The sequence below is a fragment of the Ranitomeya variabilis genome, chromosome 4 (genome assembly GCF_051348905.1).
Source record: "Ranitomeya variabilis isolate aRanVar5 chromosome 4, aRanVar5.hap1, whole genome shotgun sequence".
NCBI lineage: Eukaryota > Metazoa > Chordata > Amphibia > Anura > Dendrobatidae > Ranitomeya > Ranitomeya variabilis.
Window position 1 is genome coordinate 440,364,532 of NC_135235.1, and position 16,790 is coordinate 440,381,321.

The window sequence follows — 16,790 nt, forward strand, 5'->3', positions numbered from 1 at the left end:
GCGGCTCCGCCCCTATGGGAGGTGGAGCAGCCTATTCATTTCTCTAATGAGCGGTACCATGTGACCGCTCAGGGGAAGAGGCTGCGGCACCCGGAGACCGTGGGACGGGCAGGGGGAGCGACAGGAACGCCGGAACTAGGTGAGTATATGACAGTCCTCACCCGCCGACCCCACCACCGATCATGACTCGAGTATAAGCCGAGAGGGGCACTTTCAGCCCAAAAATTTGGGCTGAAAATCTCGGCTTATACTCGAGTATATACGGTATGTCAATTTTTCTAATAAAAATACATATTTTAACTGCTAAGAAGCAGGGACTCTAGTTTCTCTCTTTTCTGGCTTATAATTGAATCGCTACCACTTTCTTGGGCATAATATATGTACATATGACATTATGTACTATTGGAGAATTCTTAGAATACAGTAGATACTTCTGCCATTTGTGTCAGACCTTGAATAATACACTGCAGTTCCCCCATCATCCACCAGGGAAGCATATTATAGTATCAAATTTGCACAACCTTATTTTCCTGTGCTCAAGGAGCCAAAATGAGGATGCAATTTAATTCCAACAAGCCTTACCCAAGACAGAAACACCATGCTTGTGAGCAGTATTTGTCCAACACACAGGTGGAAGGGTGAACATCCGATGACTGAAGTACACAAAGATATCAATGCACTGCCAATGGTAGAATACATAGGGGTCCTTAGAGTCAGCGCCCTGAATAAACCTGCAGGACAGACCAAGATTACATAAATTTACTTCCTAATAAACATTTGCTTGCATGGTGCTTAAAGTCACACAGTAATGGAATGCCACCCCTACCAACCTGTCCTCCAGATACCCTCCCATCATGTCATGGCAGACCAGAGTCTTCGGTCTCTTGCTATCAATAGGCGGATATCGTTTTGCCAGAGGTGTCACAGCAATATTAAACATATCTTGGCTGGTTGCTTTCCATGATAGCAGTTCTTCCATATTTGAGAAGAAAAAACTGATTGGTTCGGTCGTCACTCTGTCATGATGTCGAGCTAAAATTTGTAATAAATATTTATGAGCAGAGGTAAAAGGTGCGTGTATTAATGTGGAACAGGTACCAAGTCCATGCCAGTATCAGTCATTATATACGTTATAATGCAGTAATGCCGCTGCTTACCTGACAATGGAGCAGACTCATATCTGATAACTTCTTTATAAACCTTCATGTCTGGACTAAGATTTTATCTAAAAGAAAACATGAGAGAAAATTGTTTAGTATAATAAGAATATATAAGAAACATTTACACTGTACGATAAGCGGAACGCTTGTTTTAAAAAAACTAGGCATTGCAGAAAGGCTGTCAATCACCGGAAATAGCAGCAAAACTCTCGTTTGTCTGGTGAAATGATTAACCCCCCCACACACTTCCCCCCCCCCCCCCCCCCAAGCGAGATGTCACCTTCATGACCAGGCCAAATTTTACAAATCTGACCACTGTCACTTTATGTGGTAATAACTCTGGTATGCTGCAATGTATCCCGCTGATTCTGAGACTGTGTTTTTGTGACAAATTGTACTTCATGAAAGTGGTAAAAATTGTTCAATATGACTTGTGTTTATTTGGGGGGTGGGAAATTGGAAATTTGGCAAAAACCAGGAAAATTTGCAAACTTAATTTTTATGACTTTAAACCAGTCTTGTCACACAAAATAGTTAATAACATTTACCACATGTCTACTTTATATCAGCACAATGAAAAGTTGATCAGCTATCAATCATTTTTCCAAGGAAATTTTTTAAAATTTATTTATTTTATTTTATTTTATTTTTTTTGGGGGGGGGGGGGCACATCACATTTGAAGTGACTTTGACGGGCCTAAATTACAGAAAATAACCAAAAGTGACACCATTCTTAATCTACACCCCTCAAAACCACATCCAAGAAAATTATTACCCCTCAGCTGTTGCACAAGAATTAATGCAATGTGGAAGGGAAAAAAATGAACATTTTATTTTATTCACAAAAATTCTACTTTAGCCAAGATGTTATTTTATTTTCACAAGGGTTACAGGAGAAAATGGACCCCAAAATTTGTTGAGCAATTTCTCCAAAGTACGCCGATACCCGGTGTGTTGAGGAAAACTATTGTTGGGTCCATGGCAGGGCATGAGCTCCATTTGCCTTTTTTAATGCAAAATTTGTTGAATCGAGCACAAACACCATGTCGCGTCTGGAAAGCTCCTGATGTGCCTACATAGTAGAGACTCCCCCATAAGTGACCCCATTTTGGAAACTAGACCCCTCAAGAAATGTATGTTAAGATTCCTTCACATGTCAGTGTCTCCGGTATATGTGGTAACAGCTTTCACACTTATAGGAGACACACACGTAGACCCATTCAAGTGAATGGGTATGAGCATGTCAGTGTGTTTCCACACCCTGTGTTTCAGTGGGGAAAACACACCGACATGTCCGTTTTTTTATCAGCAGCACGGGACGCAAAATGTCCCACACACGTTCACACGGATGACACCCGTGAGACGTACCGGTGCCTGGGAATCAGCGGTACTGTTAGTGCAAATCCCCGATGCCGGCTGCTGGAGGCAGCTCCCATCATAGTCCCCAGAGGACAATGTTGATAGTTGTAGTCAGCCACCGCTGTCTACATAGAGTGTAAAATGAAGAAAAAAAAACAAAACATTATACTCACCTTAAACACCTAATCCCCTGAAGCCATTGTCTCATGTAAATAAGCAAAAATAGAAAACAAAACTCTCTCTCACCTGTCCGAATTGATAGACTCCAGAGAGTCCCACGCTGTAATCCGTCTGTGCGACATTTGCTCATCAGTGTGAGTGGTGGCTGGAGGCGACCGCTCAAGCTGAAGAGCAGGGAGGAATGACTCACGGCAGCGAGAGCGGGTCCATGAACGGTGCCCACCACAGTGAGGGACAGCCCCTGAAGTGAAAAGTGACAGAACCCCAAATAAGTGACAGCATTTTTCAAACTACACCTCTAAATTAATTAATCAAGGGTTGCAGTGATCATATTGACACCGCAGGTGTGTCACAGAATGTTATACCACTGGGCAGTGAGGAAAAAAAAAAAAAATTTTTTGCCCCAGATTTCACATTTTCATACTGAAAAATGGGTAAAATTAGCATCAAAATTTGTCCCACAATTTCTGCTGAATGTAGAAATATGGATATGTGGTTGTATAGTACTACTTAGCCATTCGGTGAGACTCGGGAGGGACAGAGCGCTATTTGCCTTCTGGAGAGCAGATTTTCCTATAACAGTTTGCTGACTCCATATACAGAGCCCCTAAGTGCTAGAAGAACAGAATACCCCCTTCAAGTGACCCATTTTGGAAATTACCGTATACCTCTTTGGGAATTTATCTATAGGTGTAGTTAGGATGTGACTCCATGGGCGTTTTTTCCAGAAACAAGCGTCAGTGGATGTTGCATCGTGAAAATTGCAAACTACTGTAGTGGCCAGTACACTGTGCCCAACTCATGCACCTATAAATTAGGCAGGCTCTCATCACTACAGAAATTGTAAACATGTGGACGCTAACTGCGGTTTAGGCATATTGTGGGGCTCAGAAGGGAGGAGGCATTTGGATTTCGGAGCGCAGAATTTGCCAAATTTGTTTTTGTGGGAGGGTGAGGAGGAGGGAGGGCCCATTTTGCTTTTCCAGAGCCTTTGTACAACAGGTAACGTGAAGACCACCATGTTTCCGTTAAGGGATGACGTACCTGAGTGGGAACTTGAAAAGTTGAAGCTTTTATTGGGAACATTTTACAAAACATTTAAGATCACATTCACCCTGTGCTCTACGCTGAGCTCTTACTTTGGGGTTCTCACCTAAATCTCCGAGTGACGTGATTCAGATGAAACCCCCAAAGGATCCACTCACTATAATGAGGCAGCAGAGTTACTCCGTCTGGCCTCTGTTCAGCGTTGTCCTTTTTTCCCAAGAGTGTACAAAACTGTGGCGGATCATAGGCGGCCAGACAACATCAACAGTGCCTCCTTATATGAAATCTTCCACCGGGAGCTCTGTCTGAAAAAACATATTTTGGGATCTACACGGAAACCTCGGTGTAAGCGCTCAACGTAGAGCGCATGATAAATGTGCGCCGAGCCTTCCTGCGATGTTTAGGAGGCAGAATTAATAAAACAGCAGGTGAAGATTTGGTCTTAATTTTTAAAATGTTTCTTGTGCAGTATAAGTGATTAGACTACTTTATTCTTCGGGTTGGTGAAATTACAGAGATACCAGATGTATTTCTGTTTTTTAGGTTTGGCTGCTGTCACACACTAAAAAAACAATTTAGCAAAAATGAGTTTTTGCATTGCCATATTTTGACAGCTATAATTTTTCCATATTTCAGCCGACAGTGTCATGTGATGGCTTGTTTTTTTGTGGAAGGAGTTGACATTTTTATTGGTACCATTTTCGGGGAGATGATATTTTTTGATCGCTTTATAGTCTGATTTTTGGGAGGCAGAATGAACAAAAAACACAAATTCAGAAAGTGTTTTCTGGGGGGTTTTTTATGCCATGCCGCTTCTGATAAAATTGATAAGCCAGCTTTATTCTTTGGGCCAGTACGATTACAGCGATACCACATGTATCTCATTTTTTTATGTTTTTGCGCTTTTACACAAATAAAACTATTTTATAGAAAAAAATATTCTGAAAGATATAACTCTTATTTTTCAGGTGATTGAGCTATGTGGCAGCTTGTTTTTTGCGGGACAAGATGACATTTTCAGAGCCACCATAGTGATTTACATTCATACTTTTTGATCATGCTTTATTCCACTTCTTGTTTGGCGACATGATGGTAAAGCATCATTTTTTGCCTTTTTTTTTGTGTGTGTTCATTAGTGGACAGTATAAAGGCAAATAGATCAATGGCTGCACTCAAAATTTACTGTGCTAAGGCAAGGAAATGTGCAATACATGAAATGTGAATAGCATAATGGCTTGGGAAATTTATGAAAAAACACATGAGATTCTTAGCACAAGATTTGGCCAAAAGTTGTGAGCCCATCCACCAAACGTCAAGGTAATCTCAAAACGGATGGGTACCTGAGCTGACTGCCTAGTGTGAACACTTACCTATGGCTAATAACATGGTAAAGCCTGCTTTTATAGGAAGCTCAGAACCAACTGTGTCTGGATGTAATTAAAATCACAGCATGGTGAAGAGCGGGGCGTTCAAGTCAGAAAAAATAGTACATAGTCAATATAAGAAAAAATATAAAGGCAAGTTCACACTAAGAGTTTTCAGCATTTTCTTTCTGCAGCAAAACCTGAGCTCTTGGCAAGAAAGAAGCTGCAAAAAAAGCATGATTTGCTTGTTTTTTCTTGCTGCAATTTGGACATGCTAGACTTGTCTCTTGTGCATGCTGATAATATTTAGTGATGAAAAAGTCCTAGTCTATGAAAAAAATAATAATAAATAATATATATATATATATATATATATATATATATATATATATATATATATATATATATATATATATATCATAGCAAAACCTAATGCCTGCGCTTTTGGTGTTTTTTCACCAATTCATTCCAATGGGTCAAAAACGCTGCAAAGCACAAAATCCTGGTGACAAAAAAACAACAAGGTGTGTGCATGAGATTTCTGAAATCTCAGACTTTGCTGGTTCTGTAAAACACGGCTGAAAATTTGCATACAACAAACAAAAAAAACGCTGCAAAAATGCCTAGTGTGAACTTAGCCTTATAGGTCAGGTCGTGCCGGACAAAGGCTAAGGTGCCGGGAGCGGTGCAGGCAATGCAGTATATACGGTATACAGTTAGGTCCATATATATTTGGACAGAGACAACATTTTTCTAATTTTGGTTATGGACATTACCACAATGAATTTTAAACAAAACAATTCAGATGCAGTTGAAGTTCAGACTTTCAGCTTTCATTTGAGGGTATCCACATTAAAATTGGATGAAGGGTTTAGGAGTTTCAGCTCCTTAACATGTGCCACCCTGTTTTTAAAGGGACCAAAAGTAATTGGACAATTGACTCCAAGGCTATTTCATGGACAGGTGTGGGCAATCCCTTCATTATGTAATTCTCAATTAAGCAGATAAAAGGCTTGGAGTTGATTTGAGGTGTGGTGCTTGCATTTGGAAGGTTTTACTGTGAAGTAAACATGCGGTCAAAGAAGCTCTCCATGCAGACAAGCCATCCTTAAGCAGCGAAAAAACCCATCCGAGAAATTGCTACAATATTAGGAGTGGCAAAATCTACAGTTTGGTACAACCTGAGAAAGAAAGAAAGCACTGGTGAACTCATTAATGCAAAAAGAACTGGGCGCCCACGGAAGACAACAGTGGTGGATGATCACAGAATAATCTCCATGGTGAAGAGAAACTCCTTCACAACAGCCAACCAAGTGAACAACACTCTCTTGGAGGTAGGCGTATCAATATCCAAATCTACCATAAAGAGAAGACTGCATGAAAGTAAATACAGAGGGTTCACTGCACGGTGCAAGCCACTCATAAGCATCAAGAATAAAAAGGCTAGACTGGAAAAACATCTAAAAAAAGCCAGCACAGTTCTGGAAGAACATTCTTTGGACAGATGAAACCAAGATCAACCTCTACCAGAATGATGGAAAGAGAAAAGTATGGTGAAGGCGTGGTACAACTCATGATCCAAAGAATAGCACATCATCTGTAAAACACGGCGGAGGCAGTGTGATGGCTTGGGCATGCATGGCTGCCAGTGGCACTGGGTCACTAGTGTTTATTGATGATGTGACACAGGACAGAAGCAGCCGAATGAATTCTGAGGTATTCAGAGCCATACTGTGTGCTCAGATCCAGCCAAATGCAGCAAAACTGATTGGTCGTTGTTTCATAGTACAGATGGACAATGACCCAAAACATAAAGCCAAAGCTACCCAGGAGTTTATTAAAGCAAAGAAGCGGAATATTCTTGAATGGCCAAGTCAGACACCTGATCTCAACCCAATTGAGCATGCATTTCACTTGTTAAAGATTAAACTTCAGACAGAAAGGCCCACAAACAAACAGCAACTGGAAACCACCGCAGTGAAGGCCTGGCAGAGCATCAAAAAGGAGGAAACACAGCGTCTGGTGATGTCCATGAGTTCAAGACTTCAGGCAGTCATTGCCAACAAAGGGTTTTCAACCAAGTACTAAAAATGAACATTTTATTTAAAATTATTGAATCTGTCCAATTACTTTTGGTCCCTTTTAAAACAGGGTGGCACATGTTAAGGAGCTGAAACTCCTAAACCCTTCATTCATTTTTAATGTGGATACCCTAAAATGAAAGCTGAAAGTCTGAACTCCAACTGCATCTGAATTGTTTTGTTTTAAATTCATTGTGGTAATGTCTATAACCAAAATTAGAAAATTGTCTCTGTCCAAATATATATGGACCTAACTGTACGTCATGTATAGATAGATATAAATATTCCTGACCATGACATGTATATATACACTGCATGTCAGGAAAGGGTTAATTATTGTAAAACAATGGGGAGACAAAGAGCGCAATAGGGTCTTATCCACGTTACACAGAGGACAATATACACCAAATTTGCTCACCTGGTTAGGATGAGATTAGAGCATGTAGATAGCGGCTGCTGCAGATCCACAGGTCTTCACCGACCAGAGAAAATAGTGTCTTCAAAGGGAAATTTGTAGTTAAAATTCTGCGCTGCCGCTAAGATGAATTTCAGGAGCGTATAGTTGATTCACAGTGGTTTTATTCAACGGGTCTCATGCCCCCTTCATCAGGAAATACCACACAGAATATACAGGCATCACAGGTATAAATAGTTTTGCTAGGTTAAAAAAAATGAGCTCCACCAGGTCAGATGACTCAGTGTCAAAGTTCAATGATAACACACAATTAACAATTCAAACGATTAGAGAGGTGTATATAATGAAAAAAATACGACTTTTATATTTTTAGACAATAGTTCAAAATTTGCAACATTGAGGGAAAAAGAAAAAAAAAAAAAAAAACGATCTCTATTTAAATGGACAAGAACCTGTAATAAAAGGAGTCAAGGTACCGTCACACTCAGCGACGCTGCAGCGATATAGACGAGCCGATCGCTGCAGCGTCGCTGTTTAGGTCGCTGGGGAGCTGTCACACAGACAGCTCTCTCCAGCGACCAACGATCAGGGGAACGACTTCGGCATCGTTGAAACTGTCTTCAACGATGCCGTAGTCCCCCTGCAGCACCCGGGTAACCAGGGTAAACATCGGGTTACTAAGTGCAGGGCCGCGCTTAGTAACCCGATATTTACCCTGGTTACCATTGTAAAAGTAAAAAAAAAAAAAAACACTACATACTCACATTCTGATGTCTGTCACGTCCCCCGGCGTCCACAGGGTTACGCGCTACTGCTCAGAGCTTCTTGCACTGAATGTGTCAGCGCCGGCAGTAAAGCAGAGCACAGCGGTGACGTCACCGCTGTGCTCTGCTTTACTGCCGGCGCTGACACATTCAGTGCAGGAAGTTCTCGGCAGCAGCGCGTAACCCTGTGGACGCCGGGGGACGTGACAGACATCAGAAGGTGAGTATGTACTGGTTTTTTTTTTACTTTTACAATGGTAACCAGGGTAAATATTGGGTTACTAAGCACGGCCCTGCACTTAGTAACCCGATGATACCCTAGTTACAAGTGAACACATCGCTGGATCGGCATCACACACGCCGATCCAGCGATGACAGTGGGTGATCAAGCGACGAAATAAAGTTCTGGACTTCTAGCTCCGACCAATGATATCACAGCGGGATCCAGATCGCTGCTGCGTGTCAAACACAACGAGATCACTATCCAGGACGCTGCAACGTCACGGATCGTCGTCGTTCTCGCTGCAAAGTCGCTTAGTGTGAAGGTACCATTACTCCAGTTCAGAAGAGAATGCCTTACAGATGAACTACCGTGTGGAATCAACAAGCTGCTATTTTCTTATTGAAAAGATTCCAATGGACACGAGACCCCTGAGACGCGTTGAATAAAACCACTGTTAATCAACTATACTCTCCTGAAATTCATCTTAGCGGCAGCGCAGAATTTTAACTGCAAATTTCCCTTTGAAGACAGGAAAGGGTTAATGTTATGGCTGATAAAAAGCCTCATGACCAATCTATCCTGCCGCACGCATTTGCTTTTTCTATAACTAAAGCCAGGATCACTTGTCCAACATTCATAATCTGAATACAGAATGCAATGTCCTGATTGGCTGCTGGTCTCCTGACCCAAACTCAACATCCTCATACATGCCTGTGAGTTTTCGTCACGACATAAACAGCCGGGCTGCACATTGCAGTTCATACTCAAACTATGAACGTCGGATGTGTGAAACCATCCTAAGGGTGGGTATGTGTTCATGGTTGCTCGTGGTTCAACCCCCTGGGTTTTTCAAGAGAAAGAAACTCCGATGGTTAACCATAGCCTAGGAAGGGGCCGTGGATATTGTCCCCCCTGGCTAAAAACATCAGCACTCGGCTGCACCAGAAAAGGCGCATCTCTAAGATGCGCCAATTCCGGCACTTAGCCTTGCTCTTCCCACTTGCCCTGTAGTGATGGCAAGTGGGGTAATAGTTGTGGGGTTGATGTCACCTTTGTATTGTCTAGTGATATCAAGCCCACGGACAAGTAATGGAGAGGGGTCTATAAGATACCTATGCATTACTAATCGTATAGTTGGTGCATGTTATATAAAGACTATAAAGACAAAGCAAGTATAAAGTCTTTTAATGAAATAAAACACAACACAGTTTTACCATTTTATTGTTACTCCTAATCCATGTGATGCCCTCGATCTCCTGTAATGAAAGTAAAATAATAAACCAACAATATACCCATACCTGTCCGTCGTTTTGTCCCACGCCGTAACCCATATCTGGGGTATATACAGTTTTCAACCAGGACAGTGAAAAGATGCGACCGCCCCGTGTTTCTTGAAAATGAGCCCATATGCTGACCGTCCTTTGAGCCTTACCATTGACTTCTATTATAAAACACATATATATGATATATATATATATCTATATATATCATGTATCTATATCTAATATATATATATCTATATATATATCTATATCTATATATATATCTATATATATATATCTATCTATATATCTATATATATATCTATATATCTATATATATATATATATATATATATATCTATATATCTATATATATATCTATATATATCTATATATATATATATATCTATATATATATATATATCTATATATATATATATATATATATATATATATATATATCTATATATATATATATATATATATATATATATCTATATATATATATATATATATATATATATATATATATATATATATATCAATCATATATCATATATCTATATCTAATATATATATATATCTAATATATATATATATATCTAATATATATATATATCTAATATATATATATATATCTAATATATATATATCTAATATATATATATATATATATATATATATACATATATATATATATATATATACATACATATATATACATATATATATATATATATACACATACATACTAGCTATTGAACCCGTTCTACGCCCGGGTGGCGAGCATTTATATTGGAATATGGTCTCCATCCTGGTATGTGCTGCTCCATCCTGCGCCCCCATCCTGTCATGTGCTGCTCCACCGTGTCATGTGCTGCTCCATCCTGCGCCCCCATCCTGTCATGTGCTGCTCCACCGTGTCATGTGCTGCTCCATCCTGCATCCCCATCCTGTCATGTGCTGCTCCACCGTGTCATGTGCTGCTCCATCCTGCGCCCCCATCCTGTCATGTGCTGCTCCACCGTGTCATGTGCTGCTCCATCCTCATCCCCATCCTGTCATGTGCTCCCATCCTGCGCCCCCATCCTATCACGTGCTGCTCCATCCTGCGCCCCCATCAGTGCGGGCGGCTGTGCTGAGTGCGGGCGGCTGTGCTGAGTGCGGGCGGCTGTATGTGGCTGTGCTGAGTGCGGGCGGCTGTATGTGACGTGGCTGTGCTGGGTGCGGGCGGCTGTGCTGGGTGCGGCAGCTGTGGACGGCTGTGCTGGGTGCGGTGGCTGTGCTGGGTGCAGCGGCTGTGCGTGGCTGTAGGCGGCTGTGCGTGGCTGTGGGAGGCTGTGCTGGGTGCGGCGGCTGTGCGTGGCTGTGGGCGGTTGTGCTGGGTGCGGCGGCTGTGCTGGGTGCGGTGGCTGTGCTGGGTGCGGCGGCTGTCCGTGGCTGTAGGCGGCTGTGCGTGGCTGTGCTGGGTGCGGAGGCTGTGCATGGCTGTGGCGGCTGTGCGTGGCTGTGCTGGGTGCGGCGGATGTGCTGGGTGCGGCGGATGTGCTGGGTGCGGCGGATGTGCTGGGTGCGGCGGATGTGCTGGGTGCGGCGGATGTGCTGGGTGCGGCGGATGTGCTGGGTGCGGCGGCTGTGCTGGGTGCGGCGGCTGTGGGTGGCTGTGCTGGGTGCAGCGGTTGTGCGTGGCTGTGGGCGGCTGTGCTGGGTGCGGCGGCTGTGGGCGGCTGTGCGTGGCTGTGCTGGGTGCGGCGGCTGTGCGTGGCTGTGGGCAGCTGTGCGTGGCTGTGGGCGGCTGTGCTGGGTGCGGCGGCTGTGCTGGGTGCGGCGGCTGTGCTGGGTGCGGCGGCTGTCCGTGGCTGTGGGCGGCTGTGCGTGGCTGTGGGAGGCTGTGCGTGGCTGTAGGCGGCTGTGCGTGGCTGTGGCGGCTGTGCATGGCTGTGCTGGGTGCGGCGGATGTGCTGGGTGCGGCGGCTGTGCTGGGTGCGGCGGCTGTGGGTGGCTGTGCTGGGTGCGGCGGCTGTGCGTGGCTGTGGGCTGTGCGTGGCTGTGGGCGGCTGTGCTGGGTGCGGCGGCTGTGGTCGGCTGTGCTGGGTGCGGCGGCTGTGCGTGGCTATGGGTGGCTGTACGTGGCTGTGGGCGGCTGTGCTGGGTGCGGCGGCTGTGCGTGGCTGTGGTCGGCTGTGCTGGGTGCGGCTGTGCGTGGCTGTGGGCGGCTGTGCGTGGCTGTGGGCGGCTGTGCGTGGCTGTGGGCGGCTGTGCTGGGTGCGGCGGCTGTGGTCGGCTGTGCTGGGTGCGGCGGCTGTGCGTGGCTGTGGGCGGCTGTGCTGGGTGCGGCGGCTGTGCGTGGCTATGGGTGGCTGTGCGTGGCTGTGGGCAGCTGTGCTGGGTGCGGCGGCTGTGCGTGGCTGTGGGCGCCTGTGCGTGGCTGTGGGCAGCTATGGTCGGCTGTGCTGGGTGCGGCGGCTGTGCGTTGCTGTGGGCGGCTGTGCGTGGCTGTGCTGGGCGCGGCGGCTGTGCTGGGTGCGGCCATTTTCTTGGTCCTGCTCCCGGAGTCGGCGCCTGCGCAGTCCGCGCTTTCCGGCGCCATTTTCTTGAAGACACTGCAATGTGTCTTCAAGAAAATGGCGCCGGAAAGCGCGGACTGCGCAGGCGCCGATTCCGGGAGCAGGGGGACAGTCACGGCCCGGAAGCGCGTCGGTGGAACGGGTCAGGTAAGTATACTCACCCTCCGCCTCCTGGCTCGTCCCTGCTTGTCCGGTGGAGATCGCGGTGTGCGTTCAGCGCTTACGCATACCGCGATCTCCTGGGAGCGTCGCTCTGTGCGGTCCAGACTGCGCCGGCGCTTGCGCAGTCTATAGAGGCTTCGGACAGAGTGACGCTCCCAGTGTTATATTATAGATATATATATCATATATCTATATCTAATAAATATATATATATATACATACACACACAGGTCCTTCTCAAAAAATTAGCATATAGTGTTAAATTTCATTATTTACCATAATGTAATGATTACAATTAAACTTTCATATATTATAGATTCATTATCCACCAACTGAAATTTGTCAGGTCTTTTATTGTTTTAATACTGATGATTTTGGCCTACAACTCCTGATAACCCAAAAAACCTGTCTCAATAAATTAGCATATTTCACCCGTCCAATCAAATAAAAGTGTTTTTTAATAACAAACAAAAAAACCATCAAATAATAATGTTCAGTTATGCACTCAATACTTTGTCGGGAATCCTTTGGCAGAAATGACTGCTTCAATGCGGCGTGGCATGGAGGCAATCAGCCTGTGACACTGCTGAGATGTTATGGAGGCCCAGGATGCTTCAATAGCGGCCTTAAGCTCATCCAGAGTGTTGGGTCTTGCGTCTCTCAACTTTCTCTTCACAATATCCCACAGATTCTCTATGGGGTTCAGGTCAGGAGAGTTGGCTGGCCAATTGAACACAGTAATACCATGGTCAGTAAACCATTTACCAGTGGTTTTGGCACTGTGAGCAGGTGCCAGGTCGTGCTGAAAAATGAAATCTTCATCTCCATAAAGCATTTCAGCCGATGGAAGCATGAAGTGCTCCAAAATCTCCTGATAGCTAGCTGCATTGACCCTGCCCTTGATGAAACACAGTGGACCAACACCAGCAGCTGACATGGCACCCCACACCATCACTGACTGTGGGTACTTGACACTGGACTTCAGGCATTTTGGCATTTCCTTCTCCCCAGTCTTCCTCCAGACTCTGGCACCTTGATTTCCGAATGACATGCAAAATTTGCTTTCATCAGAAAAAAGTACTTGGGACCACTTAGCAACAGTCCAGTGCTGCTTCTCTGTAGCCCAGGTCAGGCGCTTCTGCCGCTGTTTCTGGTTCAAAAGTGGCGCTTTACCTGGGGAATGCGGCACCTGTAGCCCATTTCCTGCACACGCCTGTGCACGGTGGCTCTGGATGTTTCCACACCAGACTCAGTCCACTGCTTCCTCAGGTTCCCCAAGGTCTGGAATCGGTCCTTCTCCACAATCTTCCTCAGGGTCCGGTCACCTCTTCTCGTTGTACAGCGTTTTCTGCCACATTGTTTCCTTCCAACAGACTTACCATTGAGGTGCCTTGATACAGCACTCTGGGAACAGCCTATTTGTTGAGAAATTTCTTTCTGGGTCTTACCCTCTTGCTTGAGGGTGTCAATGATGGCCTTCTTGACATCTGTCAGGTCGCTAGTCTTACCCATGATGGGGGTTTTGAGTAATGAACCAGGCAGGGAGTTTTTAAAAGCCTCAGGTATCTTTTGCATGTGTTTAGAGTTAATTAGTTGATTCAGAAGATTAGGGTAATAGGTCATTTAGAGAACCTTTTCTTGATATGCTAATTTATTGAGACAGGTTTTTTGGGTTATCAGGAGTTGTAGGCCAAAATCATCAGTATTAAAACAATAAAAGACCTGACAAATTTCAGTTGGTGGATAATGAATCTATAATATATGAAAGTTTAATTGTAATCATTACATTATGGTAAATAATGAAATTTAACACTATATGCTAATTTTTTGAGAAGGACCTGTATATCTATATCTAATATATATATATATATATCTATATATATATCATATATCTATATCTAATATATATATATCTATATCTATCATATATCTATATCATATATCTATATCATATATCTATATCATATATCTATATCATATATCTATATCATATATCTATATCATATATCTATATCATATATCTATATCATATATCTATATCATATATCTATATTTTTTTTTTTTATTATTATTATTCATTCTGAGGAGCAGACCACTGGTGAATGAGGAGATGCTGGATTGAAAGTGGTTGTTTCATCGGTATTTTTTGCACCTGTGTTTTTGCCATCATTAATCGGGTCCGATGCGCCCTGCTAGTGCATTTGTTTGGAGGCTTCAGAAGGTAATCATCTCTGCTTTTTTCTCTGTGACTTTTTTCAAATTTTTGGAGGATTTTTAAGTCCCCTTTTGGGACACATATGGCAGCAGCGGTGCAGTATTGGGGTATCAGGGGCAGTAATAGGGACCCATACGGCAACAGCGGCTCAGTATTGAGGTATCAGGTGCAGTAATAGGGACACATACAGCAGCAGCGGCTCAGTATTGGGGTATCAGGTGCAGTAATAGGGACACATACGGCAGCAGCGGCTCAGTATTGGGGTATCAGGGGCAGTAATAGGGACACATACGGCAGCAGCGGCTCAGTATTGGGGTATCAGGTGTAGTAATAGGGACACTTACGGCAGCAGCGGCTCAGTATTGGGGTATCAGGTGTAGTAATAGGGACACATAGGGCAGCAGCGGCTCAGTATTGGGGTATCAGGGCCAGTAATAGGGACACATACGGCAGCAGTGGCTCAGTATTGGGGTATCAGGGGCAGTAATAGGGTCACATACGGCAGCAGCGGCTCAGTATTGGGGTATTAGGTGCAGTAATAGGGACACATGGCAGCAGCGGCTCAGTATTGGGGTATCAGGTGCAGTAATAGGGACACATAGGGCAGCAGCGGCTCAGTATTGGGGTATCAGGGCCAGTAATAGGGACACATACGGCAGCAGCGGCTCACTATTGGGGTATCAGGGGCAGTAATAAGGACACATACGGCAGCAGCGGCTCGGTATTGGGGTATCAGGGCCAGTAATAGGGACACATACGGCAGCAGCGGCTCAGTATTGGGGTATCAGGTGCAGGAATAGGGTCACATACGGCAGCAGTGACTCAGTATTGGGGTATCAGGGGCAGTAATAGGGTCACATACGGCAGCAGCGGCTCAGTATTGGGGTATCAGGTGCAGGAATAGGGTCACATACGGCAGCAGCGGCTCAGTATTGGGGTATCAGGGGCAATAATAGGGACACATACGGCAGCAGCGGCTCAGTATTGTGGTTTCAGCAGGATGAGGAGGTTGTGCAGGTTGGAAATAGATGGTGATGGGGCTGGAATGTGAGAAGTGAAATGTGTCTTTGTTGTTTTCTCTGCAGCAGAGTCCTGGCTGGAGAAGTTGTCATGTTGGTCTGGGCCAGATGGAAAAACGGGAAAAGTGAACGATTCCATCATAAAGAACAGCCATTATCATAAAGAACAGTCACTATCTGTAACTGTGCTATGATCTCATATGTTCTGTAGGGCTGGTATCTACCACTGACCATATGGCGGTAATATCCATGTTGGTCGTTATATAGAGATTATCTTCAGTAACAGCGCGGTCATCTGCTGAGGTTCTCCTCCAGTATTAGGGGGCATCACCCAGCTGAAGGTTACCTGGTTAGGGGCCCACTCAGAAGCTTCGCCCCCGTCCCCGAACCAAAACCCTAGCTACGCCTCTGCTTGGCATCTTTTGAAGATGCTGAAAAGCCTGAACATAAGGCTGGCAAGTCTTATAGAAATGTATGTTTGTTCTTTTGCGCGCGTACTCAGGTGGGTTTCCGATTGGAACCCGCCTGAAAAGGCAGGAAAAAAAATACAAAAAAAGTATACCACTGACATATAAAGACCCACTTTCCAATGCTGGTCACATAAATGGGGGTTTAGGACAGACGTATAGGGATTAGGGGGTTTCCATGGTAGTGCCAGACACCCACCCCACCTGCGCTCATACACCCGGGGGCTCACAACTATGGCAAGTAGGACGCTACTTTGCGCCATTTCTGTCAGCTCCCGGCATATAATGACGATGTAAGCATACCCGTCTCACTGTGAGGAGAATGATGTCTGTCGCTCAGCACCGCAGATCCGCTCCTTGTGCTGAGGCGTCAACCACATAAATGTGTGGGAGGAAGAACAGAAGAGGAGGTTACACAGCTGCAGAGCCCGGCCATGTTTCCTGCACAGCACACGTGGCCACAGATAGGAGGCTCCACAGTCACACATGCGACACCTGCAGCAGG

At 44.6% G+C, this 16,790-nt stretch overlaps 1 protein-coding gene across 2 annotated transcripts in view; it reads right to left on the reverse strand.

Moving 5' to 3' along the window:
* The window catches only part of ENGASE (endo-beta-N-acetylglucosaminidase), a 105,636-nt gene that overhangs the window by 88,556 nt on the left and 290 nt on the right, over nt 1–16,790 (reverse strand). Inside the window, exons 1-4 of one of the 2 annotated variants that reach the window (XM_077251460.1) lie at nt 16,589–16,727; nt 1,158–1,225; nt 831–1,032; nt 583–731 (exon numbers count right to left, since the gene is read on the reverse strand). In XM_077251460.1, the coding sequence (XP_077107575.1) occupies nt 583–731; nt 831–1,032; nt 1,158–1,206 (400 nt within the window). In that variant the 5' untranslated portion in view covers nt 1,207–1,225; nt 16,589–16,727. Of the gene's footprint in view, nt 1–582; nt 732–830; nt 1,033–1,157; nt 1,226–16,588; nt 16,728–16,790 lie in introns of those variants that run through there. The other variant, XM_077251461.1, reaches the window with a different exon arrangement.